Below are 25,554 nucleotides of genomic sequence, written 5' to 3'. Positions count from 1 at the left end.
AGCTCCACTTTTGTAATGGATTTCCTTCTGGCCTAGTAAACAATTCTTTAAGTTTTCAAAGACAGAGAAAACCTGTACATTTTCTTTCTTTCTTTGGTTGCATCAGATCTTCATTGCATCCTGTAGGATCTTGGCGGCACACAAACTCGCTAGTCGTGCCTTGCAGGCTTAGTTGCTCACTGCCTGTGGGATCTTCCTGGCCCAGGGATCAAACCTATGTCCCCTACATTGACAGATGGATTCTTAACCAATGGGCCACCAGGGAAGTCCCTGTATATTTTCTATACAAATATTTTTGTATACTTAAGGGATGTAAGGTTCCATATGTATCAAATCAAGTTTATTGATTATTCAAATACAGTTTCTTTATATGCTTCTTTTCTTCTTTTGTTCTGATTCTGATAGAGGTTTATTAAATCTCCGTCTCAGATTCTCTCTATAAAGTGCTTCATGTACTTTTTTAAAAAAAGATTTATTTATTCATTCATTTTTATTTGCAGTTGTACTGGGTCTTCCTTGCTGCGCACAGGCTTTCTCTAGTGATGAGTGGAGGCTACTCTTCACTGAGGTGCACCGGCTTCCCACAGTGGGGGCTTCTCTTGTTTGCGGTGCATGGGCTATAGAGAGTGGGCTCAGTAGTTATGGCGCGTGGGCTTAGTTGCTCCGCGGCATGTGGGATCTTCCCAGACCAGGGATCAAACCCATGTCCCCTGCATTGGCAGGGGGATTCTTAACCACTGGACCACCAGAGAAGCCCTTTTCTCGTACTTGTAATAGTTTTTCGCTTTTTCTATTTAACTATAATGCTGTTGGGAGCATACAGATTTTGATTGTCCTGTCATCACAAACTGTGCCTTTGTATCAGTATGTTATATCCCTTTTTATCTTGCTTAGTGCCTGTTGCTCAGTAGCTCAGCTGTGTCTGACTCTTTGCAACCCCAAATACTGCAGCACACCAGTCTTGCCAGTCCATCACCATCTCCCAGAGCTTGCTCATCACTAAGTCGGTGATGCCATCCAAACATCTCATCCATCCTCTGTCATCCCCTTCTCCTCCTGTCTTCAATCTTTCCCAGCATCAGGATCTTTTCTAATGAGTCAGGTCTTCGCACCAGGTGGCCAAAGTATTTGAACTTCAGCTTCAGCATCAGTCCTTCCAATGAATATTCAGGATTGATTTCCTTTAGGATTGACTGATTTGATCTTGCAGTCCAAGGGACTCTCAACTGCAAAGTCGCTTCAGTCATGTCCGACTCTGTGCGACCCCATAGACGGCAGCCCACCAGGCTCCTCTGTCCCTGGGATTCTCCAGGCAAGAGCACTGGAGTGGGGTGCCATTGCCATTGCCATTGCCTCTCTCAAGAGTCTTCTCTAATGCCACAGTTCAGAAGCATCAATTCTTCAACACTCAGCCTTCTTTAAAATACTAGTAATAATAATAATGGTTGAAAATAAAGGACACAGAGAGATACCAGCAAGTGAAAGGGTTAAAATAAAATGAAATAAAAAGGAAGCATGACCATATTAATAACAGAAAGGTAGAATTTCAGGTTTAAGCTTTTCACTCGCTTGTATCTCTCTGTGTACTATTATTTTCAACCATTATCATTTTTTTATTTAAAAAAAGCATATTTCTTGTGTGTATCATATCACTGCTTTTTACACCCAAGCTGTCTCTTAATGGGATAATTCAGTCTGTTCACATTTCATTTAACAGTTGGTACACTGTCCTTGATTTTGTTACTAGTGGTTTATGTCACATTTATTGGTTTACCTTGTGGCATTCTTTCCCCCTTCGATGAGGTTGCTATTGATTCCCTTTTTTCTCCTTCTGTTAATCTCTTTTCCTTCTGTACTTTCCCCATCATTAGTGGCTTCTGCTTTTCCCTCCAGTTCCTAATCCACTGTGTTCTGGAGCGTGTGTGTGATGAGGATTCTTTTTCTCAGCGACCCATCTGGAACTCACAGAGCCCTGCCAGTCTGTAGACTTGGATCTGCTTTTCAGCTTAGGGAAATCTACTTGTTAAAGTGACTCTTGTTTCTTCTCCTTTTTCTTTTGCATGTTGGCTCTCCTGGCTGGATCTCCCAGTTTCTTATCTTCTCCCTCTTTACTTCCATCTCTATGTGCTTTTGCTCTGAGGTTTGAGATATTTTTTCTGCTTGATCTCCCAGGCCACACATTTGAATATCAAGAGTAACTATCTTCTCCTCCAATTAGTAGTACAACAATATATTTATTTTAAAGTTCTAAAGCAGTCCTTTTCTTCTTCTTTTGTGCCTTACTTGAATCTCAGAGAGTTTTTTCTTCTTGTTGTTCACATTGTAATTATATTTTCCAGCCCTCTATCTTGCCAATAGCCTCAAGGTATGCGTTTTTTCTTTTAAACTAGGTTATATACTTACGTGTTTTTTTTAATCAAAGCATTAAAAAGTATATAACAATAATTTTCATACACATCATTTTCCTTGCCCTGTTCTTTATCAGCTTAAAAGTTACCACTTAAACCAATTCTTTCTCTGTTCTCTCAGAGTTGCTTTCTGCAAACACAGACTAGTATAATGTATTGACTATTTTCTGTCTGTCTTACACAAAGATAGTATGCAGGATATCTTGTTTTTTATTTTTTCGCCTATTTGATTTAACCATGTGCCTTGGAGCTTGTACATAGAAAGTATCCTTCCTTATACATCGTAGGGATGTAGCATAAATAATTTAACCAGTCCACTGTTGATGGACACTTGGATTGTGTCCTATCTTTTGCTATTAAAAACAACATTATAATAAATAATCTTTTAAACCTGTACAGATAAACTGCAGTGAAATCCCAAAAGTACAGTTGCTGGGGCAAAGGGTAAATAGTAGGCATTTTTTAGATGTTAACAAATTTCTGCATTCAGGGCTTATATCAATTTGCTCTCCCACCAACACAAATGAACACACCTGTCTCCCCTCAGCCTTGCCAACTGTCATCAAAATTTTGTTTTCTGCCAATCTGATCCTAAAATACATTATCTGAAGGTAGCTTGAGTTTGCATTTCTCTTTCCAGTGAGAATGAGCATCTTTTTATGTATCTGAGGACTATTTGTTTCTATTTTTCTGTGAATGGTCTGTTCCTGTCCTTGGCCCATTTATATATTAAGTTATTGGTCTTTTTTTTTTTTTCTAGGTGGTCCTTCTATGGGGGAAAATAGCCCTTTGTCTATTACATGAGTTGTACTCCCTTGTCAAAGTTCATTTTTTGGCTTTGCTAATAATACTTTTTCACCACTCAAGTTTTCTTGAAATGAGTGTAGCCAAGTGTATAAACCACTTATCTTATGGCTTTTAGATTTAGAGCCTTTGTTAGAAAGGCTGTTTTTTCTTTTTAAGTAGAGAATTTTGCTCATATTTTCTTCCTTGGGTGTTGTTATGTCTTCACTTTGAACATCTGAATCTTTGATACTTTGGGGGTATGTCTGGGTGGACAGAGTAAGGTATAGACTCATCTTTAATTATCTTTTTTTTTTTTCTGGATGGTCACCCAGTTGCCCCGTCCCCCTTTACTACTGACAAGTTCTTCCCGCCATGATTTGTGATGGTGTCTTTAATGTGTCCTGAGTCCTAGTCATGCTGGGGTCTGATAGCAGTGGCCTGTTGGGTAGCTCTGTTTGTTCCACCTCTCTCCAGCCCCATCAAAGGAGTGTTATTGACCATATATCTTTGCTCATCAGGACTGGAGGTGAGATGCTAGAACGCCCCCCTTCGTGGGGGTCCCTAGAGTAAGCACAGAGGCTACTTGGCCCACCTACTTGGCTCCCCATCAGCTCCTGGGGGCAAGGGGTCTGGACAAGGCTCATCCTGCCTTCACTCCAGGGTCCCATGGCAGGCACAGTTTGCCCCAGGATTTCCCAGGTCCCAGCCTGTCTCAGGGCCTCTCACCTGTGCCAGCCAGGTCCTGCCCATTCATCTTCCCCAGCCCCTACTTGGTTTGGGCAGTAGAGGGTAGCAGTTAAGAGGGGAAGAGAAGCAGGGCATGTTTAAGCTGCCATATTTCCAGAATCCTTGGCCCCAGAACTGTATCTTAAAGGGAGAGAACTTCCTTTGTCTGTGATAGGTTGGGAGTAGGGGGGAGCTGGAAGGGCTGGTCTGTTTTCAGATAAGAAATAATGAATACCTTGCGGAGTAGTAACACTGAGGATGCAGAAGAGTTAAAAAAGAAATTTGAAGGTTTTTTCCTTGCCTTTTATTATGAAATTTTTCAATCAGATGAAAAAGTAAAAAAGAATACTGACATGAATATAATTATACCTATTACCTAGATTCAACAATGACTATTTTCCATGTTTGTTCTATCTTCTTTGCCAAGAATAAAATTATAAAAGTTGTAAATTCCAGGCTTCATTATATTTCACCCTTGAAAACTTACCTGATATCAGGGCTTCCCTGATAGCTCAGTTGGTAAAGAATCCTCCTGCAATGCAGGAGCCCACGGTTCGATTTCTGGGTCGGGAAGATCCCCTGGAGAAGGGATAGGGTACCCACTCCAGTATTCTTGGGCTTCTCTTGTGGCTCAGCTGGTAAAGAATCCACCTGCAATGAGGGACACCTGGGTTCGATCCCTGGGTTGGGAAAATCCCCTGGAGAAGGGATTGGCTACCCAACTCCAGTATTCTGGCCTGGAGAATTCCATGGACTCGCAAAGAGTTGGACATGACTGAGCGACTTTCACTTCACTTCACTTGAAAACTTCAGCATGCATCTCCTAAAAATGATCTTCTTCTCTGTAACCATGATACCATTACATTAATGCCTTAATATAGTCTAAGATTCAGGCCATAGTCAAATTTTCCCCATTATCCTAAGACAAGTCTCTTATAGCCCGTTCAAACCAGGATCCAATCCTATGCATTCATTGCATTTGGTTGAACTCTCCCTAGACAACCCCTTCCTTTTCCTTCTGCCCTGACACAAAGAGACCAGACCAGTTGTCCTGTAGAATGTCTGTTTTATTTATTCTTAAAATATTTATTTATTTGGCTGCACCAACAGTAGTGGGTGCGTGGCATCTTCAATCTGCCTTGCCGCATTTGAGACCTTTTTTAGTTGTGACCTGCGGAATATTTAGTTGAAGCACCTGAAATCTTTAGTTGCAGCACGTGAACTCTTAGTTGTGGCATGTGGAATCTAGTTTCCTGACCGGGGATCAAACTCAGGCCCCCTGCATTGGGAATTCGAAGTTCTAGCCACTGGACCACCAGAGACATCCCAGAATGTCTGTTTTAGATTTGAATGTTGGCTTCCTGTGGTGATGTTCCCATGCTCCTCTAACCCTGGTGTTACCCGGGGACTGGTGAGTCTGAAAGGTTTCCATAAGTAGGGTCGCCAGGACTCTGAGACAGATGAGACAAGAGAAGCAGGAATCAACGGTGACTCTAGGTCTCTGCTTGAGCACCAGAGGTGATGCTGGGATGGGGAGAAGGAGGAAGATGAACTCAGTTTGTGTATCTTTTCAGTGGCTTTTTTTCAGTATCTTTTCAAGGACTTCCCCAGGCAGTTGGATTGCTCAACCTGAAGATACAGTTGAAAGTTGTTAACCCAATAAAGTGGGTTGAGCTTTCCCAGGACAGTCGGGTGAGAAGCAGAGATGAGATAGCAAGCACCCAGGAGACGGGCAAGAGGCCGTAGCCTGAGGCATCCAGGAGTGAGAGGTTGATACAGACTACTTACGAGAGGAGCCAGGCCAGACCAGGACCAAACTTGCCCTTGAGGAGGCTGTAGGAGACCTGAGCGAGGGGCTGGAGGTCTGAGAGAGCAGATGGCGAGATGCTAGGTGAACAGACTCCTTTGAGAAGTTGGCTCTGAACAGAAGGAGGGGAGGGCTGGTTCCAGTGTTGTAGCCACACATTCTGGGAAACAAACTCACTCAGAAGGACAATGCAGATAGTGGAGTGTAGTTTTATTACACCGGCGGGCCCAAGGCAGAGTCTTCTCTTAGCCAAGGACCCCGTTTTCGTGAAAGCCTTATATACCCTAAGCATACGTGCCCAAGCCCACCTCCCCAAATTCCCTGAACCTAGTCTAAACAAAGGAAAAAGAAAGATACAATCTAAGTTAACCTGTGATTCATATGCCTTAAGCCTAGGTAGTTAACAGTGGACAATTATCAATAGGCTTGTGGTCATACCCCAATAAACATAATAGAACGTATGATTCTGTTCAGTTACACAGATGATTAGGGTATTCTTTTAGCCAAGGGAGAGACCTGGGACTCTTCCTTCCGGGGGACCTGGTTTTCCATTTGGTATGTCATTTCCATAGATACTGGGCATACCGTAGAGAGTGTGGCTCAAAGTCCACAGTCGGGCCCAAGATGGAGTCCTGCTTTCAAGATAGAGCCTGTTCTGTTTCCTCCTTCACCAGGGGCACACTTTTTTTTCCCCCAAGGTGGAGAGGCCTTGAGTTTGTTGAAATGCCAAAGGGACAAAGGCAGTCAGGTGGATGGGACTGGAGATTTGAGATGAGGCAACTCCTGAGCAGATGAGAGTCATTTGGGTTCCCAGGGCTCAGGTTGGGTAGGTCGGCTTGGACAGGCGGACCCTGAGCCCCCAGGGGGCTCCCCAGGGGAGGGAGAAGGAAAGGTGAGCACAGGTGCAGATTGGCTGGAGGGGGCGGCAGAAGATGACCACCCTGCCACATTGCCCCACCTCCTGAGGTTGGCTCAGGAGGGTCCTTGACAGACCATTTCTTTTTCACTAGTTAATTGTTTTGGCTGCACTGGGTCTTCATTGCTGTGTGCAGGCTTGCTCTAGCTGTGGTGATTAGGGTCCCCTCTCTAATCCCCGTGCTCGGCTTCTCTGTGTGGCTTCTCTTGCAGGCTACAGTAGTTGTAGCACATGGGCTTAGTTGCCCCATGGCACATGGAATCTTCCCAGTCCAGGGGTCGAGCCCATGTCCTCTGCACTGGCAGGTGGATTCTTAACCACTGGACCACCAGGGAAGTCCGACAGACCACTTCTGATTCCTCCTGGCCCAGCAGCAGGAGACCTCCTGGGTGTCTGCCAGCCTTACTCAGACCCCAAGGGGTGGTGAGTGGTGAAGGGGCTCCACCCCAGGCCTCACCCTGGAGGAGCAGGCCAACCAGACAGCTTCTCAAGGTCACCAAGAAGCTAGGGGCAGAGTCCAAAACCAAGGGCACTCAATCAAAACCCAAAGTCAAGAAAAGCAGAAATGTAACGCTGCTCTCTTCCCCAAGACTGCAAGTGGGTTGGGAACTAGGGCATCAGCTTGGCTCCTTCACACCAACCAACCGTATGAGAGAGGAGAGAATGGCAACTGTTGAATAAAGAGACTGAGGCCCAGAGATCCCACAGGTCTCCCAGAAAGAAACCGAGGCGGAGTCTACACAAGACACCAGGTTTCTGGACTCCAGCTCTATTCTTATTTCCTTTTAATTGAAAGGAGCTTCTGCCCCAATTCCAGGAGAAGAACCTCACCCCAGGTCATTTACCATTGGAATCTCATCACACTAGATGCCTCCGGGGGGCGGGGCCAGGCATGGCTACCTGTAGTCTAAGGTTTGAGAACCCCTGCTGGCTGACCCCCAGCCTCCCCACAGCACGTTGGTGACAGCATGGCTCTGGGTTAGGGGTGGGTACGGAGTGAGACCTGGACTCTGTCCTGGAGAAGGCGTGCTCAGAGGAGGGGCAGACGCCAGACCTGGGGCAGTTCTGTACTCGGCTAAGTCCCTGGGGGCAAAGATCACCATTCATTTCCACCCCACCTCCAACACCCCCACCCCCGCCCCACCCCCCCACCCCCGCCCCACCCCAGCTGGATGGCAGAAAGCAGGCTCTCAGGCCCAGAGTCAGCCAAGGAGGACCTGCCCACCCTCCTCCATCCAGCCCCTCTAGCCAGTCCCTGGGCCAAGTCACTGGTCTGCAGGCATTTCCCTTGCCTCTGGCTCCAGAGAGCGGAAGGGATTTTCTGGTTGCACCTGCTCCAACACTTCAGTGAGGGTTTGGGGAAGATGGGTGAGGTGCTGCTGGCTTCTTCTGTTCCTCCCCCAGCATGTGCCTCGGGTGTGGTGACCGAGGAGGACCCCGCGGGGAGCCGCCGCCGCCGCCGTTGTCACCACCTCCTCTCACTGGGGAGGGGCAGCCTCCTCGGTAACCCAGACTGGCCGGATCTGTGTGGGGCTGGCTCCATCCCTGAAGGGTGGGGCCAGAGCCCAGGCGGGGAGCTCAGGTGTGGGAGCCAGGCCTCTTATGAGGAGGGAACGCGGGCGGGGTGCTGGCTGCCTTTCCTGTGGTCCCAGTCCCCTCCCGCCACTGTCACGCCTGGCCTCTGCCTCGGGGAGACCCTGTCGCTCCTGGTTCCTGCCGCAAGCAGACGCTGCTCCCCCGTTGCACCTGCAGGGCAGTGCCTGGGTTCCCACCCAGTCCTCCTCTCTGCCTTCCCCACCCAGCTCCTCCCTAGTGGCTCAGCTGCCCTGGAATTTACAGTGGCTCTTCCCTTCTGTCTTCCGGCTTGGCTGCACCTCTCTAGGTGGCTGTGTGTGTGTGTGTGTGTGTGTGTGTGTGTCCTGGCCCTCCAGGTGGAGACAAAGTGACGTGTCATATGTGTAACAAGGGTGAGGACTCTAGGTCTCTCGGGGGGATTAGTGTGTCTCTGGGCCACTGGCTTCTAGACTGGGGCACAGGGGATGGTAGAGAGGCGGTACTGGAACTCTGAGGGCAGAGTAGGGCACAGGCCCCAGACTTGCTCTGGATGGGGCTTCCCAAGTGTCCCACACCCCGAATCGATGCCAGGCCTGGCTCTACTTGGGTGTCCCCATGCTGAGCCCACAGTGGATGCAGGGGAGGAGAGCCCCCGGGATGTGGGCCGGGGAGGAAGGAGAGTCAGGGCTTGGAGCTAGAGGATGACTGATATGTGAGATGAGGGCCCTGGGATCCTGGTGGAAGGGTAAAGGTCAGAGCTTCCTGTTTAGCCACTGCCAGAGCGCAGTGGTGGGCGCATGGGGCTGAGGAGGAAGCACCTCTGAGGGGGTTGTGAAGACAAGATGGACCCAAGGGCTTGGAGGACAGATCACAGTTTCTCACCCAGGACAGGCTGTGTCTGTCCTCTGTGAGCACCCACCTGCTGAGGAGTGAAGAGACAAGAGGCTAGAAGGAAGCTCTCAGGGTAGGATGGGAGACTAGTCCATGCCCCCTCTCTCTGGTCCATGGAGAGTGGGGCAGGGGCCTGGGCATACTTGTGCATGTGTGTGGGCACGCCGGCAGGGGTGCACACAGGCGTCTGGTGACCAAGGTTGCAGGAGGCAGACCCAGGCGGTCAGGCGGGTAGATGGCGGTGCGGTCAGAACCCCTCCAGCCTTCCACGTGGCTGGAGGGATCCGGACCCAGCTCCCTCTGAGACCATATCTGCCCAAACCCCTTCCTCTTTGAGATACTCCCCCCCTGCCTCTTCACATACAAGCTTCCTCTTTTCCATCACATCCTCCCTGGGCCTTAGGGGAGTCGATGGCCACTCATTGTCCAGTCTCCGGCAGCTCAGGCTCCGGCTGCCCCCTCTGGCAGCCCCCATCTGTGCAGCCCACCCTTCCCCCACCCATGGGCCTAATGCCATCCTCCGTGAAGCCTGCCCCATGGCTATGTCTGGGCCTGGGATTCAGAACTCACTGGTAATCAGAGCACTGAGTGGGGTGGTCCGCGGTTTCCCTGGACATAAAAATACCCCCAACCGGAGGCACCCCCACCCTGTCTCAGGCAGCCTCCGTCTCAGGCAGCACTTCCGCAGCCCTGACAGGAAATGGGCTGGAGGCTCAGCCTCCCGCCATCTCAAGGCAACTTCTTGTTTCCCTGTTGCCCCGTGCCAGTCCTGGGGTTGTGCCCCTTAACTCCACCCCCAAAGCCTTCCCAGGGCTGCATCCCAGCAGCTCAGAGGGGACAGGATGGTGGACATCACCGCCAAACTGACCAAGAGGCAGAGTCGGGACCTGCGGGGACAGGTAAGGGACCCTGGCACTGGGAGTGAGCTCAGCCTTTGATGGGGATGGCAGAGGGGCCTGTGGGGTCCAGGGGCTGCCAGTCAGGCCTCCATCCTCTGGCTCCGTTAGGAGTTCAGGGAGCAGAGTCAGGAGCTGGGAGCTTCACGGAGGTTGGGACTCCTCCCTTCTTTCTAAACTCTTTCCTTCTCCGAGGCCCCACCTGTCTCTCCGGGGGTGGCATAGGGATGCTGAGAGGCAGTGATCCGCTTGGGGATGGTGGACGGGGTTGGGGGGGGGTGGTGTGGAGAAAGGGGCAAGCCTGTCACCTGCTTGTGGGCAAAGGGAGGAGACTGGTGATGAGAGCGGCTGGAGGGCTGGGGGAACTGGGTAGCTGGATGTGGTGACAGCTGGGCCCCTCTTGGCTCTGTTCTCGGTTCTGAGGTGGGAGACCACTTCTTCTTTCCCATTCAGCGTCCCCAGTGTCTCTCACCTGCCTGGGGTATGGGCCCCCAGAGCCCCTGGTGCCCCAGACAGGCCCTGTGGATGGGCTGTGTCTGCATCTGGCCTGGGCCTCCAGGAGCTGGGGGCGGGGAGGCAGCCCCACTCCAATCTGTCCGAGCTCCCCCCTGGAAGGCCTGAGGGCCTGGAGAGCTTGGTTCCGCCTGGCTTTCAAGAGCCAGTCTGCACCTGGCAGAGGCTGTGCCAGGAGAGGAAGCCACCTCTGTTTTATTAGTAGCACTGTGGGGGCTGTACAGAGAGTTCTCGAGTTTGAAGGGGCCTCAGGGCTACTTCAGTCCAGCTCTTTCTGCAGGGCTGCAGCAACCCTAGCAGGGGTTGGACTCCACTCACCTACCTCACGAGAAGGCCCCTCACAACCTGCCCAGGCAGCCTGTGTCTCTGGGCCAATCCTTAGATTGCGCTTCCCTCTAAGGGGCATTGCCCAGCCCCTGTTTGGCCTCTGATTGCAGTCTGGAGCCCCACGGTGTAATTCTGTGTCTTCTCTTCCTGCTGACAGCCCTGTCACATGGGAGGGGGCGGGGGGGGGTGGGTGGGCAGGGCTAACTTTCTACCTCCCAAATCTCCTATGTACCAGCTGGGGATGTTCCTTGTACAAGATTCCCATCAGCCCAACCAGCCTGGGACTCCCCGTGGACTCAGCCAAGGCCAGCAGCCTGGCCAAGTGGAAATCCCCATGTCCAAGAGCCTGTCTCCTTCATTGGTTCCCTTCCAGCTCCTGTCCCAGGGACGAGCAAGGTCATTGCCTCAGTGGGTCCAGCTGGGGTGGGTAGGAGGTATCTCTGATTATCCACCTGCCTCCACCTACTGCCTCCATCCTGTCCTCCCAAGGATTTTCCTGGTTTCCTGCCTGAATGCTCATTTTCAGGAAGTTCTTGCTCAGAGCTAACCCCAGTCTCTCCTATAGTGTCAGGTGTGTTTGGGTTTCTTTTCTTTTCCTTTTTTAATATTTATTTAGCTGTGTCAGGTCTTAGTTGCAGCATGCAGGATCTTTCATCGCAGCTCACAGACTCTAGTTTCGGCACATAAGTTCTAGGTATGCTTGGTTTTGTTTGTTGCCAAGTTTGGCATGGAATTGACTTGCATTCCCTGGTGGCTTAGACTGTAAAGAATCTGCCTGTAATGCAGGAGACCTAGGTTCAATCCTTGGGTCGGGAAGATCCCCTGGAGAAGGGAATGGCAACCCACTCCAGTATGCTTGCCTGAGGAATCACATAGACAGAGGAGCCAGGTGGGCTACAGTCCAGGGGATCACAAAGAGCAACTAACACTATCACTTTCACTCAAGCAGTGAGTGTTTCTGGTGGATTGGCTGTGTGCCTCGGGGCATTGGACCATCCGCTGGGTGCTCAACTGTGGTCAGTTACATCATCTTGGGTGTGGATGTCAAGAATCTCCTGCCTTTGAGGGGGCAGAGAAGGTGGACAGATGGGTGGACAATGAACGGACCACCAAGGCAGAACGCCATTGGGCCCAACAGGACTAAGCAGAGTGCCAGCTGGTTAGACTTCTCACCGGAGGGAACACACTTCCCCCAGGTGAGACTTGTGAGCTGAGCACAGCAGAGGATCAGGACTTGGACAGACAGGGAATGGAGATGGGGTGGGGGGTAGTTCCAGAGTGTGGGAACTTCTGGAGCAAAGGCACAGGTCAGGGGTGGGCGGGGAACACTGATTAAGAAGATGCCTTTTGTGTCTGGGGGAGGGTCAGCAGGCTGGTGTGGTTGGAATACAGGATGCCACAGGAGATCTGTTGTGGACAGAGAAAAAAGAAGTGGTGTGGAAGGTCCCATTTCAGCCAGACAGGAGTTTGTGGGGTGAGGGAGCAGAGTGGACTGGGAGGAATGCTCAAGTCTTCTTGCCACCTCCAGGCCTGGGACCCGTCACACTATCTAAACTGGTAACACCCCCTTCTATTTTTGCTTTCTTGTCAGCAGCAGTCATCACCGAGGTGCACTGCATTTCCTTATCACTCTGCTGGGTTCCCTCCCCACCCCACACATCATTTACACACATGTGCATTAGTGTAGCAGCCCCACCAGGGCAAATTTGTGTCTGATTGTCCTTGGCTGCATTCCCAGTGCCCAGACATGCGCCCGGCACACAGCAGGCAGATCTTTGCTGGCCAAATGGATGCTTTTGCAGGCCCAATGAGAGGTTGCATTGACCAGGACGCACTTCCCCTCTTGAGTAGTTTATAGCTGAATGAAGGTGTTACAGAAATGGAGGAACTTCTATGATTTGTTTTTTTAAAGAGACTTATTGTCAAAAAAAAAAATTGTTGCTGCAAAAAAGAAAAAACTGAAACAAAACCAAACCCAACTCCTATAATTACACAACTCAGAGATAACCTCTGTTAACAATTTGGAGAGTTACTTTAAAAATGCAAAATGGAAATTGTGCCAAGTTTACCATAAAAAAAATTTTTTTTTAATTTGGCTGCATCAGGTCTTAGTTGCAGCAGGGACACAGAATCTCCATTATGGCATGTGGGTGCACAGGTTTCTCTAGTTGGGGCTCATGGGCTTTAAAGCTCATGAGCACAGTAGTTGTGGCACATGGGCTTAGTTGCCCCTTGGCATGGGGGTTCCTAGTTCCCTGAACAGGGTTCAAATCTTTGTTCCCTGCGTGAGAAGGTGGATTCTTAATCACTAGACCATCAGGGAAGTCCCCGAGTTTACCATTTTGAAATCTGCTTTTCCCTTGTAACATTATGCATTCTTAGAACACAGTATTAATCTCATGCTATTCTGCTGTCTGGAGTTTGATAGTGTCATTATTTTTCTCTCTAATGGGTACTAGGCTGGGAGAAGGCAATGGCACCCCACTCCAGTATTCTTTCCTGGAAAATCCTATGGACGGAGGAGCCCTGTAGGCTGCAATCCATGGGGTGCCTAAGAGTCAGATACAACTGAGCGACTTCACTTTCACTTTTTCACTTTCATGCATTGGAGAAGGAAATGGAAACCCACTCCAGTGTTCTTGCCTGGAGAATCCCAGGGACGGGGGAGCCTGGTGGGCTGCCGTCTATGGGGTCGCACAGAGTCGGACACGACTGAAGTGACTTAGCAGCAGGCTGGGTGTGGTGGTCACACAGGAGAAATCTCAGGAAAGGTCTTAAACCTGACACCTGAGCTGAGTCCTAAAGGAGGAATAGGAGTCAGCCAGGTGAGAAAGCGGGTAAGGAGAGGTTCAGAGTGTGAATGAGCTGAGGTCTGTAGCAGACACAGCAGAGAGGGTGGGGGCCTCTAGCAACTCGGTGCTGCTGGAGCTTAAAGTTCAAGGTAAGGGCCAGGAGTGGCAGGCAATATAGGGGGGGAGACAGTCTGGTGATGAAGGGCCTCTGGTGCCCTGGTAAGGGCTTAGACTTTGCCCAGCAGGCAGCAGGGAGCCCTGCGGCCGTCAAGCCTGACCAGGTTTATATTCTGTGTTAACTGGACCCTCCAGAGGGTAAGGGTTGCCGGGGCGGGGCCGGGAGGGGGGAGGGGAGTGGGGGGGTTGCCTAGCCAGAGTGGGTGGATCTGGCTCTTGACTCCGCTTCTCTCTCCCACTTCACTTTGCTTTGGTGGGGTGGGGAGAGAGGCATACCTTTTTTTGTTTGTTTGTTTTTGCCCTTCCTTCTTCTCTTTCTCTTGCCTGGAATGGATTCTGAGGTCTGCAATTCCTGTACTGGGGAAGTGCCAGCTCCAAATCCAAAACCAGAGGCAGTGTGGGTTCCAGTTCCGGAGCTTTTTTGGAGAAGGAGGAGGGAGGGCTGGATGTTCTTGGTGGGGGTTGTAGAAGGCAGCAGGGCCCCGCCCTCAAGTGTCCTGAGGCCATTTCTCTGTTCCTACGCAGTCTGACTCACACCTGTGAGTGTGCAGCTGGGAGAATTTACCTGTTAGTATTTTACTATTGTTAATAATTAATGTAGCTGCCCCACGCTTCTGGGGCACTTCATATTTTATAAAGCACTTTCCAGAACAAGTCCTCATTCTCTCTTCACTATGATTTCCGATTTCCGGAGCGAGGGCAAGGCATACATTTTGCAGTTGGGGGAACCGAGGCCGAGAGGTGCTGAAACTTGCTGAAAGTCGCCCGAGTGGCGAGTGTGCGAGTGGGGACAGTGTGACCGCTGAGCAGGCCCGAAGGTCACGTCTCCTTCCTCCTCGAGCAGGTGGACGAGCCCCCGGAGCCCGTGTACGCGAACGTAGAGAGGCAGCCTCCGGCCACATCGCCCCGCGCTTCCGCGGCCCCTCGCGGTGTGGGAGAGTCGGTGTGGGAGACACACACGGACGCGGGCACCGGGCGCCCCTACTACTACAACCCGGACACCGGCGTGACCACCTGGGAGTCGCCCTTCGAGGCTGCTGAGGGCGCCGCCAGCCCGGCCACGTCCCCGGCCTCGGTGGGCAGCCACGAGAGCCTCGAGACCGAGTGGGGCCAGTATTGGGATGAGGAGAGCCGCAGGGTGTTCTTCTACAACTCGCTGACGGGAGAGACGGCTTGGGAGGACGAGTTCGAGGACCAGCCGGAGGAAGAGCAGGAGATGCAGCAGAGCCTGAGCCCCAGCAACCAGAGGGTGAGGGGCGGGGCCTCGCTTGAAGGGGGCGGGACTTTGTCCGGATGGGCGGGGCTGACTTTCAGGGCCTCTGACCCCGCCTCCGGCTCTGCACAGCCCTGGGGACTGAGAGGGAGGGGCCTTGGTCGTGGGTGGGTGGAGCTATCACTGAGGGCCTTTGACCCCGCCCCTCTCAGCTGGGGGGAAACTGGTAGGGGGCGTGGCCTGGGCCGAAAGGGCGGGACGCCAGAAATTCTCCTGGCTCTGAGAATTTCTCGCTCTTCTGCTCCCTGCAGCCCCCTACCCCTGAGACGGACTACCCTGATTTGCTGACCAGTTACCCAGAGGAAGACTATTCCCCCGTGGGCTCCTTCAGTGAGCCCGGCCCCGCCTCTCCCTTTGTCACGCCCCCAGGCTGGTCTTGCCATGTGAGCCCAGATGGGCAGACGGTGTACACCAACAACATCACCGAAGAACAGGTAGGGGCAGCGGACAGATGGGCGCAGACAGTCGCGGGGTCGCTTCCCTTACCACTCGATAGTGAAGTTCCCTCACGGGCTCCATGCCAGTCCAAGACTGTATCTCCCACAGCCTCCCCTTTAAACTCCTTGGGGCGGTGTTGGGCTCTGGAGAGAAAGTTTTGTTCCCCTATCCTGTGAACTAAGCGGCCTGACCATCCCTCTCCCCACAGTGGGTAAGGCTGGAGAACCAACATGGGAAACCTTACTTCTACAATCCAGATGACGCCTCCGTTCAGTGGGCCCTGCCCGAGGTAACCAACTGGGGAAAGGAGAGTGCCTGGGAGAGAGGTGGGGGCTCAATATGACAGTTTCTTTCTCCCCAGGTCCCAGTCCCTCTCCCTGCCCCTCGAAACAGCCACAAATCCAACCAGAACAGTGAGACCCCAGCCCAGGCCACCCCCCCAGAGGAGAAGGTAAGGGAGGGGGCATGTAGGACCTGGCAGGACCCCACAGAAAAATTGTGGTGTTTCTGGAGGTTCTGCAATTAGGTCTGGAGGCACATCTCCACCATAGGCCCAAGCACTACCCTGGGCTAAAGGAACCTGGGTTCTGGGTTGTCCCAGACTCAGAGCTGGACAAGGCTGGGGGCTGGAAGGATGTCTCTCCTGCTGCTGCGGCTTCTGTGGGAGCAGGCACCCCCCACCACCGGCCAGGTGCCAGCAGAGAGGGTTCAGTGGAGACTCAGGCCCAACCTGTGGGGAGCTGCTGGCTGAGAGGGAGAGTGGCTTCTCCCCTTAACTACCTCCTCCATCGCCCTCTTTCTCTAAGATCAAGACCCTGGACAAGGCAGGCGTGCTCCATCGCACCAAGATAGTGGACAAAGGAAAGCGGCTCCGGTGAGAGCTCAGCTCCCTCCAGACCCCAGGGTGGGCCTTAATGATGATGTTCACTGAGCACCTCCTATATGCCAAGCTCTTATTAACCCTTTATGAGGTCCTACGAGGACTCTGAGGCACAGAGAGATGACTTGCCCAAAGCCCTTTGACTGCCAGGTGTTAGCCCTGGGAGTCCACCTCTCATGACTGGGTGCCCCAAGTTCTTAAACTCTGTGCCCTGATCCTGAGGGTGGAAGGGGGCGCCTCAACCCAGGACCAACCCAAGCCCTGCCACCACTGCCCCTACCCAGGAAGAAGCATTGGAGTGCCTCCTGGACAGTGCTGGAGGGTGGAATCCTGACTTTCTTCAAAGACTCGAAAAACTCAGCTGCTGGTGGCTTGGTAAGCCCCAGACCTCCAGAGCAGGGGCCACCCCATCTGCTCCTGACTCCCGAGGGGCTTTGCTTAATCAGGTTTGCTGAAGGCTAGGTCTGAGACTGTGGAATGTGAGGGTCCAGGGAGCTGGGCCTTGGCAGGGGCGATGAGAGCAGATCACCCCAGGACAAGCACATCCAGTCACATTGGGTGTGGGAACCAGTCCTTGAGGATGGACAGCTCCAGCCTGGTGGGCAAGGAGACTGGAAACCAGATGCACCTGCTCGCAGAGATGGGACTGCACTCCTTTTTCCTTTCCTTTCCTTTCCTGAGTGGGCAGATAGCAAACAACCAGCCAGCCCCCGGGCTCCATGGTTCTAGGAACTCTTGGGTCTCTTGCCTCCAGGGCCATGACCCTCATTGTGCCTAGAGCCAAGGGAGCCTGGTGGATTGGAGCCAGGATGCTGTGACAGGCCAGAGCTGAGCTGCGGGTGTCCTGAAACCCAACCCTTTTCCCCTTCTCCGCAGAGGCAGCCTTCCAAGCTCTCCATCCCTGAGTTCACGGTGGACCTGAAGGGGGCCTCTCTCACCTGGGCCCCCAAAGACAAATCCAGCAAGAAGAATGTGCTGGAGGTGAGTGGTGGGGGTAAGGAGAAGGAGGAGCAGCCTACTGATGGCTTGGGGCCCTGACTAAGCAAGCTCTGAGCAGGGGGACCCTGGCAGAGCTAAGGCTGGAATTCTCGGGGCTCAAAACCAAAGCTGTCCCCACCTTGGGGATCTGTCCACAGTGTTTCCTGGCATCAGGCTTCTGCAGCTGCCTCTCCAGGAGCAGAGCTCCCTGGAGCCCTTTGTCCCCAAGTAGAGGTCCCTGGGGAATAACACTCATGTCTGGAAGGGCAGTCCTCATCCCACTGCTTTGGCCTGAGACAGACAGGAGATGCTGGGTTCCCCCTACTCAGACTGATAGGCTGGGACACCCCCTCTGGCTGGTTAGAACCCAGCTTCCAAATGGAAGTGAATAGACCAGGGCAGGGCAGTGGACACATTTCTCAGGCTCCCCCACAGGAAGAGAGGCCAGATGGGGCCCAGGCCACACCCTTCACTGTCCATGTGTTGTCTTGTTTTTAAACTACTCTTGTCCTCACCTGGGCTTCTCCAGGTGGCACAGTGGTAAAGAATCTGCCTGCCAACGCAGGAGACGTAAGAAATGCGGAGTCGATCCCTGGATTGGGAAGATCCCCTAGAACAGGGAGTGGCAACCCACTCCAGCCAGCATTCTTGCCTGGAAAATTCCAGGGACAGAGGAGCCTGGTGGGCTATAGTCCATGGGGTCGCAAAGAGTCAAACATGACTGAGAAATTAAACAGGCAAGCACCCTCACGTCAATCTCCAAGTGTTTTGAGGCAGCTCACAATGAAAATGCATATAGGTGAGGGGGTAAAAGCTACTGAAAAGCCAGGAGCAAGAAAAACAAGTTAGAGGAAGAGGGCAGTGTGGAGTGGGATTAGGAAACAGGGGATATACAAATACTAAGGTTATTGTTGCTGAAAAAAAGTCAGCTCCTGGTCTCCTGGCAGCCAAAGTGAAGCATGACTCTCATTGGGTCAGGGGAGTGAGGGGGAAACCATTCTAGATTTTGAGGGAAATCAAAGCTTTTTCCTAACCCTTGGCTCTAGAAGAAATTTTTAGTGTGCAGCTCTATTCTAGTTTAGTAAGGGACTCTTGGGGTTGCTTCAGGTAACATTTGCTGAAAGCCAAAAAATGCATGACCTTCCATTTCAGCTCAGAAAAAGCAGTTCTGCAAGGAGCTTGAGTGTGTCATTTAATGATGATTCACCCGGTTTCACTCAGTTTCAGAAGCAGAGTATCCACAGAGCAGGGGCTTCCCTGATGGCTCAGTGGCAAAGAATCTGCCTGCCAATGAAGGAAGCATGGGTTCTATCCCTGAGTCAGGAAGATCCCCTGGAGGAGGGCATGGCTACCCACTCCAGTATTCTTGCCTGGAGAATTCCATGGACAGAGAACCTGGCAGACTATAGTCCATGGGGTGTGACATGACTTAGGAACTAAACAACAACAATCCACAGAGCAGAGCTGGAAACCAGTTGTATCTCCTGAGCTCTGATCAGTAGGTCTGGAGCCTTCCCCAGACTCCACCGAGTAGAGCTCTGTGATCGACTAGCTATGTCTGTTGTGAACATCAGGTTGAGGTGGGACATCATATTTGAACGGGGGGAAAGTCTTCAAACAGTGCTTTCTGAATGTCACCTCTCTGACTGGGTTTTTGATGAAAGTTTCAGAGTAGACGCTTCTGAGTTGTCTTTTCTGGCAAAGACCAGAAGGCAGATGGTGTTCTTGGAAGCGCCTCAAGCTGACAGGAAGGCTGACAGTCTGAAATGGAAATCCTGGAGTCCCCCGCTTCCCACTGGCTGGCAGTCATCTTTCCTCCACTCAGGGGTGGAAAGAAAGTGAAAGTGAAAGTCATTCAGTCGTGTCTGACTCTTTGTGACTCCATGGGTATACAGTCCATGGAATTCTCTAGGCCAGAATACTGGAGTGGGTAGCCTTTCCCTTCTCCAGGGGATCTTCCCAACCCAGGGATCGAACCCAAGTCTCCCTTATTGCAGGTGGATTCTTTACCAGCTGAGCCGCAAGGGAAGCCCAAGAATACTGGAGTGGGTAGCCTAACCCTTCTCCAGGGGATCTTCCCAATCCAGGAACTGAACCGGGGCCTCCTGCATTGCAGACAGATTCTTTACCAACTGAGCTATCAGGGAAGCCTGCCACCTGTAGGCAACTTCGGATTTTTCTCAAGCATGCATGCGTGCTAAGTCACTTCAGTTGTGTCCAACTCTTTTTGACTCTATGGATTGTAGCCTATCAGGCTTCTCTGTCCATGGGATTCTTCAGGCAAGAATACTGGGCTGGGTTCCTGTGCCTTCCTCCACGGGATCTTCCCCACCCAGATATAGAACTCTTTCATCTCACCTGCATTAACAGGCAGGTTCTTTACCACTAGTGCCTCCTGGGAAGCTCTTTTTCAGGAGACCGCCCTAAATACTGTATCATCGAGGATGGCTGGTCTTCCTAGTTGTCCTACTGGCCCCTGACAATAGCTGGCTTGACAATAGCTGCCTGTGCATTCAACAGAATGGATGTCTTGTACATATATTGATACGTAACTAGACAGATTTGCCTTCCATATGAAACTCGAATGTGACCTGATTACCACTTTTGAGACAGCTGCTGAAAAGAATGGCAATTGTTTTAGAAGCATTGTTAGGCCATTCGTTCTCTGGAATAACAGATAGGGCCCCTGTCCGTTTAGATTAGAATGAAGTTGTGCTCTCTGCCCACTGAAGGTTCTTTGGTCTTTGCAGAGACGAGGATGGAGTAGAACATGCAGGTTTGTTTTGTTTTGCCTTTGAAAGCATTTTAAATTTCATTCAAGTCCAAGTTAAATAATTAGACAGCCAAAGCACTGCGCTGAGTCTGGAAGCTATAACCTGTCTGAGACAGCTTTATCTGTTAATTTATTTATTCAGCTGTGTTGAGTCGTAGTTACAGCACACAGGTTCTTCGTTGTGTTATATGGATCTTTCATTGCGGAGCATGGACTCTCTACTTGGGGTGCATGGGCTTAGTTGCTCTGCTGCATGGGGGATCTTCGTACCCAGACCAGGGATCCAATCAGCGTCTGCTGCATTGCAAGGCAGATTCTTAACTGGACCACCAGGGAAGACCCCCAGACAGTTTTTGCTGACTCTTATTCTCTCACAGGACCCAAAGGCAGGGCTGGTATCAGCTGCAGCAACCAACCATTCCCATCCACCTTGAAGGCTTGGTTCTCAGAGCCAGAGGCCGAGGAGAGATCCATCCAAGTTAGCCTTGTTCTTTGTAGACTTCGTTACAGAAACAGCAGTCAACTGATAAAGAACCCAGGTGGTTAATATCTGCTTGCAACTCAATAGTATAGAGTAGTGGCTTCAGGGCCTCCCACACGGAATTCCTTTCATTGATTTTTTGCTGGCTGTTGCTCTGGGTAGGCCTCCCATGGGGAGGCAGGATGGGGTAAGGGAAGGCACACCAGATGGCTAAGCCATGCAGTTCTGCTGCACTCAGATCCTCGCTCCATCAGTCACTATGTGTGTCCACAAGGAAGTTGCTTAAACTCACTGAGCCTCAGTCTGCCCATCTGTAACACAGAGATGCTGTTACCTACTTCTTTAAGGAGGTGGAATACCTTGGCTTGGGGAGAGGACCTGGCTCTATTAGTCTTTGGGTTCCTGGAGACAGGAATAGATCACCTCTACCCCGGTATCCCCCTTGGGGCTTAGCCCTGGGGCAGACCCGGGAAACCAGAGATGACTGAGTGACTTGTGTCCCACCAGCTTCGGAGCCGAGATGGCTCAGAATACCTGATCCAGCACGACTCGGAGGCCATCATCAGCACCTGGCACAGTGCCATCATCCAGGGCATCCAGGAGATGGTAGGCAGAGCTGGGGGCTGCCAGGGCTGGTGGGGAGGGGGTGGCCAGCCATTATGCAGGGCAGCTGTATCCACTGTGGGTGGGGCCCTCCACTTGGGTACTGGGAGCTCCATGACACTGGTGGGTAAGTAGTCCTCTCTGCAGACACAGATGGGCTGCTGAAGAAACAGCCTTTCTTAAGTAAGTGAATCCAGCCCCTGGGGTTGGCCCTACGAGATGCCTGTCCAGGTATCCTAGAGTAGTGACCCATTCCACACTGAGACAGGAGAAAAGTAAATACTCTGGTAAACAACCTCAGGCTGGAGAGAAAGGCTGAAACCAGAAGACATCATTTAAAAGGACTGAACTGATGGGTCTACTATTTTTTTAAGTTCAGTATATCAATTGCATAAGTAGAGATGGGGCAGGCCCACTCTGACAGCTCTTCACCTGGAAACAGCCTGGGGCTTTTTGATCCTTATTCCCTATTAAGGAAATAGGCAACACTGGATGCCCTGCTTGGTTATATTAATAATGGTAGGAATCCAGATCCAGAAAGGTGATGCTGGTGAAGTGGTTGGCAGTGCTCTGGTCCCAGCTCACACTGAGAAATTTAACTGGGAGCCACGTATTGCGAAATGCTGACCCAGTGGAGTGTGTACAGAAGAGCTAAGGAAAATGATGGTGAAGGGGACCAGGAACCAGGAAGTGGTAGGAGTAGTCAGGATGAGAAAACGTGGGGGAGAACAGGATGCCTGACTCCAACACCTGGAGGGCTCCATGCAGCTAACAGGGGTGGGGGTGGGGGGTGGGGGGTGGTGCATGGGTTCCCTGATGGAAGAAAAGCTGAGTTGACCTGGATAAGGGAACAGAGAATTCTCTGCCTGGGGGTCTTCAGTCCAGGCCTGCTGGGAGGGCATTTCAGTCCCTCACCCCATCCCAGAAGGATCCCCCGCCCCGCCCCCGCCAGTTGGCCCCAAGCTCTGCCTCTCTGAGACTGCGTGATTCTAGTCCGCAGACCTGCCTCCCGAGGAGGAAAGTGAGAACAGCGGCGTGAACTTTGGGTCCAGTGAGCGCCTAGGAAGCTGGCGGGAGGACGAGCCACGGCCTGGTGCAGGTGTGCTTGGGTGGGGGTGAGGCGGGTGGAGGCGGATGGCAGACACCCTTAGGGGAGCGGTGACCACCGGGCTGGGGCCGCCGGGCCCACCAACTGTGGTGCCAACGACTGACCCAGCCCTCGCGTTCCCATTGGCGTTGGGCAGCACCGCCCACCCCCGGGCCCGGAGGTCTGGAGGGTGACATCAGCAAGGTCCGGCAGAAGCTCCTCAAGTTCCTGCTGAGGCGGCCCACGCTGCAGTCGCTGCGGGAGAAGGGCTACATCAAAGGTACCCGAGGGACCCGGAGAGCGGGGCGCCAGGGGCCCAGGGGCCAGGCGGCGCTGACGAGCCTCTCCCCCAGACCAGGTGTTCGGCTGTCCGCTGGCCGAGCTGTGTGAGCGCGAGAAGAGCTCAGTGCCGCGCTTCGTGCAGCAGAGCATCCGCGCCGTCGAGGCCCGGGGTATGTAACCGCACCGGCCGGGCATTCCCGAGCCTGAAGGCCTCCTTCCAGAACCCCAGACGGAGACCTCCAGGGAGGGGGCGGGGCGCAGGGTCGAGGGGGAAAGAACGAGAGCTTCCGAGCAGGAATCAGAGCAAGGGCTTTAGCGCCAGGCCACTGAACCCGGGGTCAGCGCCTCCCTCCGCTCCAGGGCTGGACATCGACGGTCTGTACCGCATCAGTGGGAACCTGGCCACCATCCAGAAGCTGCGCTATAAGGTGGACCACGGTGAGGCCCGCCCCCTGGTCCTGCCCCAGGCCTGCAGGCGCTTGAAGAAACGAGCTGACCTTTTCTTCCTTCCCCCCCTACCCCCTCGACCCCCCGCCGCAGATGAACGTCTGAATCTGGAAGACGGGCACTGGGAGGACGTTCATGTTATCACCGGCGCCCTGAAGCTCTTCTTTCGAGAGCTGCCCGAGCCCCTCTTCCCCTTCTCACACTTCCGCCAGTTCCTCGCGGCAATCAGTGAGCACCTGGGGGAGGTGGGGCGGATAGGGTACGGTGGGGCTGGTCTGCCTCACGCACGCTCCTGCAGCGACCAGGCCTCCCTGCCAAATACCGAAGTCAGCCCCGTCTGTTTCCCCCCTCTCCTCCCTCTGACCCGACCCTTGCTCAGAGCTACAGGATCCGGCCAAGCGTTTCCGCTGTGTGCGGGACCTGGTGCGCTCGCTGCCCGTCCCTAATCACGACACGCTGCGGGTGCTCTTCCAGCACCTGTGCCGGTGAGTGCGGGGAGCTGCGCGGGAATGGGGAGGCGGCCCGAGGGGACCCCACCCCTCTCCCCCCAGCTCTGGGCATTGATTCCAACCTTCCAACCCCGCTGCAGGGTGATCGAGCACGGAGAACGGAACCGCATGTCAGTGCAGAACGTGGCCATAGTCTTCGGGCCCACGCTGCTGCGGCCCGAGACGGAGGAAGCCAGCATGCCCATGACCATGGTGTTCCAGAATCAGGTGGTGGAGCTCATCCTGCAACAGTGCTCGGACATCTTCCTGCCGCACTGACTGCGAGCCCCCAGCCCCACCCCAGCTGCTGGGCCTGGGAGTGGGGGCGGCGACAGTGGTCCTGCATGGGCAGCTGGAGGCCGCACGGCTAGACTATTAATCTCTGGCTGAGACCTCCGCCTCGCTCCAGACCGTAGGCGGCTGCGAGTTCTGCAACCCCTCGGTTCTGAGGGCATGGTGACCCCTGGTGGGCAGTTCTTAAACTGTGGGGGGTTCCCCACCCCCACACCCCACCCCCGGAGTTGGCCTGTTCGGAGGTTAATTGGGGTCTGTTCTTTACCACAGCGCCACCTACTGGGCACGTGCGAGGATGCAGGGTGGGGCGAGTTTTCTGGGACAGCTGCTGATGCCCGGCGGGGATGTGGCCGAGGGCGTTTCGTCAGGCCTGCACCTGGCGGAGGCCTTCACGGCAACCCTGCGGGTCCCCGGCCCTGTGCGTGGCATCATGAAGCAGCAAGTGACAGCTTCCCTGCTGCGGAAACAGGACTGATCCAGTGGGCGGCTGAACTTGCTTTTCCCCAGGCCTCTGGGCTGAAGCTCCTGCCAGGCCCAGCCACTGGCTGGCTGTGCACCATTTTCATCCACTTTCCCAGTTGGAGTTCTGGGTCTCTGCACTCCCTTGATCCACTTTGTGCTCTGTGCAAGGGTTCTTCCTGGTCACTAAGTGTGTACTCTGCACCTGCCACTTGACACACACCATTTCTACTCACAATCCCATTTGACAGATGAGGAAACTGAGGCTTACAGAGGCCAAGTGACTTGTTCTGGGTCTGGTGGGTGATTGGACTCCCCAGCTCGGCCTTCTGTCACACCAGAGCACAGCCTCCTGTGAAGGTGCCATCAGTTCTTTCAGCTCCCCAGCTCCCTGCAACAGCATGGCCTTTTGGGTAAAGCAGTGAAACTAAGCTGGTGGGTTCTGTCTGAGGAGGTCCCTGAGGGCAGAGAGGGAGTCTGTGCAGCTGTTCTTCTCTGGGGGAGGAATAATAGCACTGGCAGGAGTTATCTTAACCCCTCTCAGTGCCCTTGCTGTTATGTGTACCTCCCTGGTGCCCACCTTGCTGTGAAGAACTGGGAAAGAGACCTGCAGGGTAGGGGGAAGGCAGGCATGACCTCAGGAAAGGAAGTGTGAACCCGACCCCGGCGTCATCAGGCCCCCTTTCCCTTCTTAGACACAAACCACCTCAGTTTATGGGTCTCGGCCTCCTTCCCCCACCCACCCGTTCATGCGTTCAAACAACAGAAGCTATATTTATTGACATTTGTACCACGCCAAGCATCTTACTTGGATTATCTCACTCGTTTCTTGCAGCCAATATTTATTATCTGCTTTTCTGTGCCCAGCACCGTGCTCTGGGGCAGGGGTACCACACACTGCCTCCCTGGTGGAGCTTCTGGCCTGGTGGGTGGGACCAACCCAAGCCCACCCCTGATGCCAGCAGGCCTGGGGCAAGAGTACAAATGAAGGCTTCATACCATACGTCAACATGTTGTAAAGTTATAAATCAAGCTGAACCGATAAAATGTGTTCTATTCTCCTATTTGTTGTTTAATTTTTTAAAAAATTTCTCCTACTTTGTCATTGTTAGTATTTAATTGTTTATTTTAGCCGTTGTGGATCTTCCTTGCTGTGCTCGGGCTTTCTGTAGTTGCGGAGACTGGGGCCTACTCTCTAGTGGCGATGCACAGGCTTCTCATTGCAGTGTCTGCTCTTGCGGCCGAGCACAGGCTCTACAGCATGCCGACTCAGTAGCT

The 25,554-nt window shown here is 52.8% G+C and overlaps 1 protein-coding gene across 10 annotated transcripts in view; it reads left to right on the top strand.

Moving 5' to 3' along the window:
- ARHGAP27 (Rho GTPase activating protein 27) overlaps positions 1-25,340 on the top strand; it is a 36,854-nt gene extending 11,514 nt beyond the window's left edge. For 3 of the 10 annotated variants that reach the window (XM_069543678.1, XM_069543680.1, XM_069543685.1), the window contains 15 exons: positions 14,635-15,042; positions 15,318-15,500; positions 15,713-15,793; positions 15,866-15,955; positions 16,311-16,378; positions 16,669-16,759; positions 17,261-17,365; positions 21,124-21,222; positions 22,213-22,318; positions 22,464-22,586; positions 22,660-22,758; positions 22,949-23,026; positions 23,129-23,263; positions 23,415-23,520; positions 23,625-25,340. In XM_069543678.1, the coding sequence (XP_069399779.1) occupies positions 14,635-15,042; positions 15,318-15,500; positions 15,713-15,793; positions 15,866-15,955; positions 16,311-16,378; positions 16,669-16,759; positions 17,261-17,365; positions 21,124-21,222; positions 22,213-22,318; positions 22,464-22,586; positions 22,660-22,758; positions 22,949-23,026; positions 23,129-23,263; positions 23,415-23,520; positions 23,625-23,802 (1,950 nt within the window). In that variant the 3' untranslated portion in view covers positions 23,803-25,340. Of the gene's footprint in view, positions 1-9,788; positions 9,988-13,948; positions 14,191-14,634; positions 15,043-15,317; positions 15,501-15,712; positions 15,794-15,865; positions 15,956-16,080; positions 16,165-16,207; positions 16,211-16,310; positions 16,379-16,668; positions 16,760-17,260; positions 17,366-21,123; positions 21,223-22,212; positions 22,319-22,463; positions 22,587-22,659; positions 22,759-22,948; positions 23,027-23,128; positions 23,264-23,414; positions 23,521-23,624 lie in introns of those variants that run through there. The other 7 variants (XM_069543679.1, XM_069543683.1, XM_069543688.1 and 4 more) reach the window with 6 other exon arrangements.
- Positions 25,341-25,554: the final 214 nt, after the last annotated feature.

The sequence above is a fragment of the Ovis canadensis genome, chromosome 11 (genome assembly GCF_042477335.2).
Source record: "Ovis canadensis isolate MfBH-ARS-UI-01 breed Bighorn chromosome 11, ARS-UI_OviCan_v2, whole genome shotgun sequence".
Classification (NCBI taxonomy): domain Eukaryota; kingdom Metazoa; phylum Chordata; class Mammalia; order Artiodactyla; family Bovidae; genus Ovis; species Ovis canadensis.
This window is presented reverse-complemented; position numbering and strand designations above follow the sequence as displayed.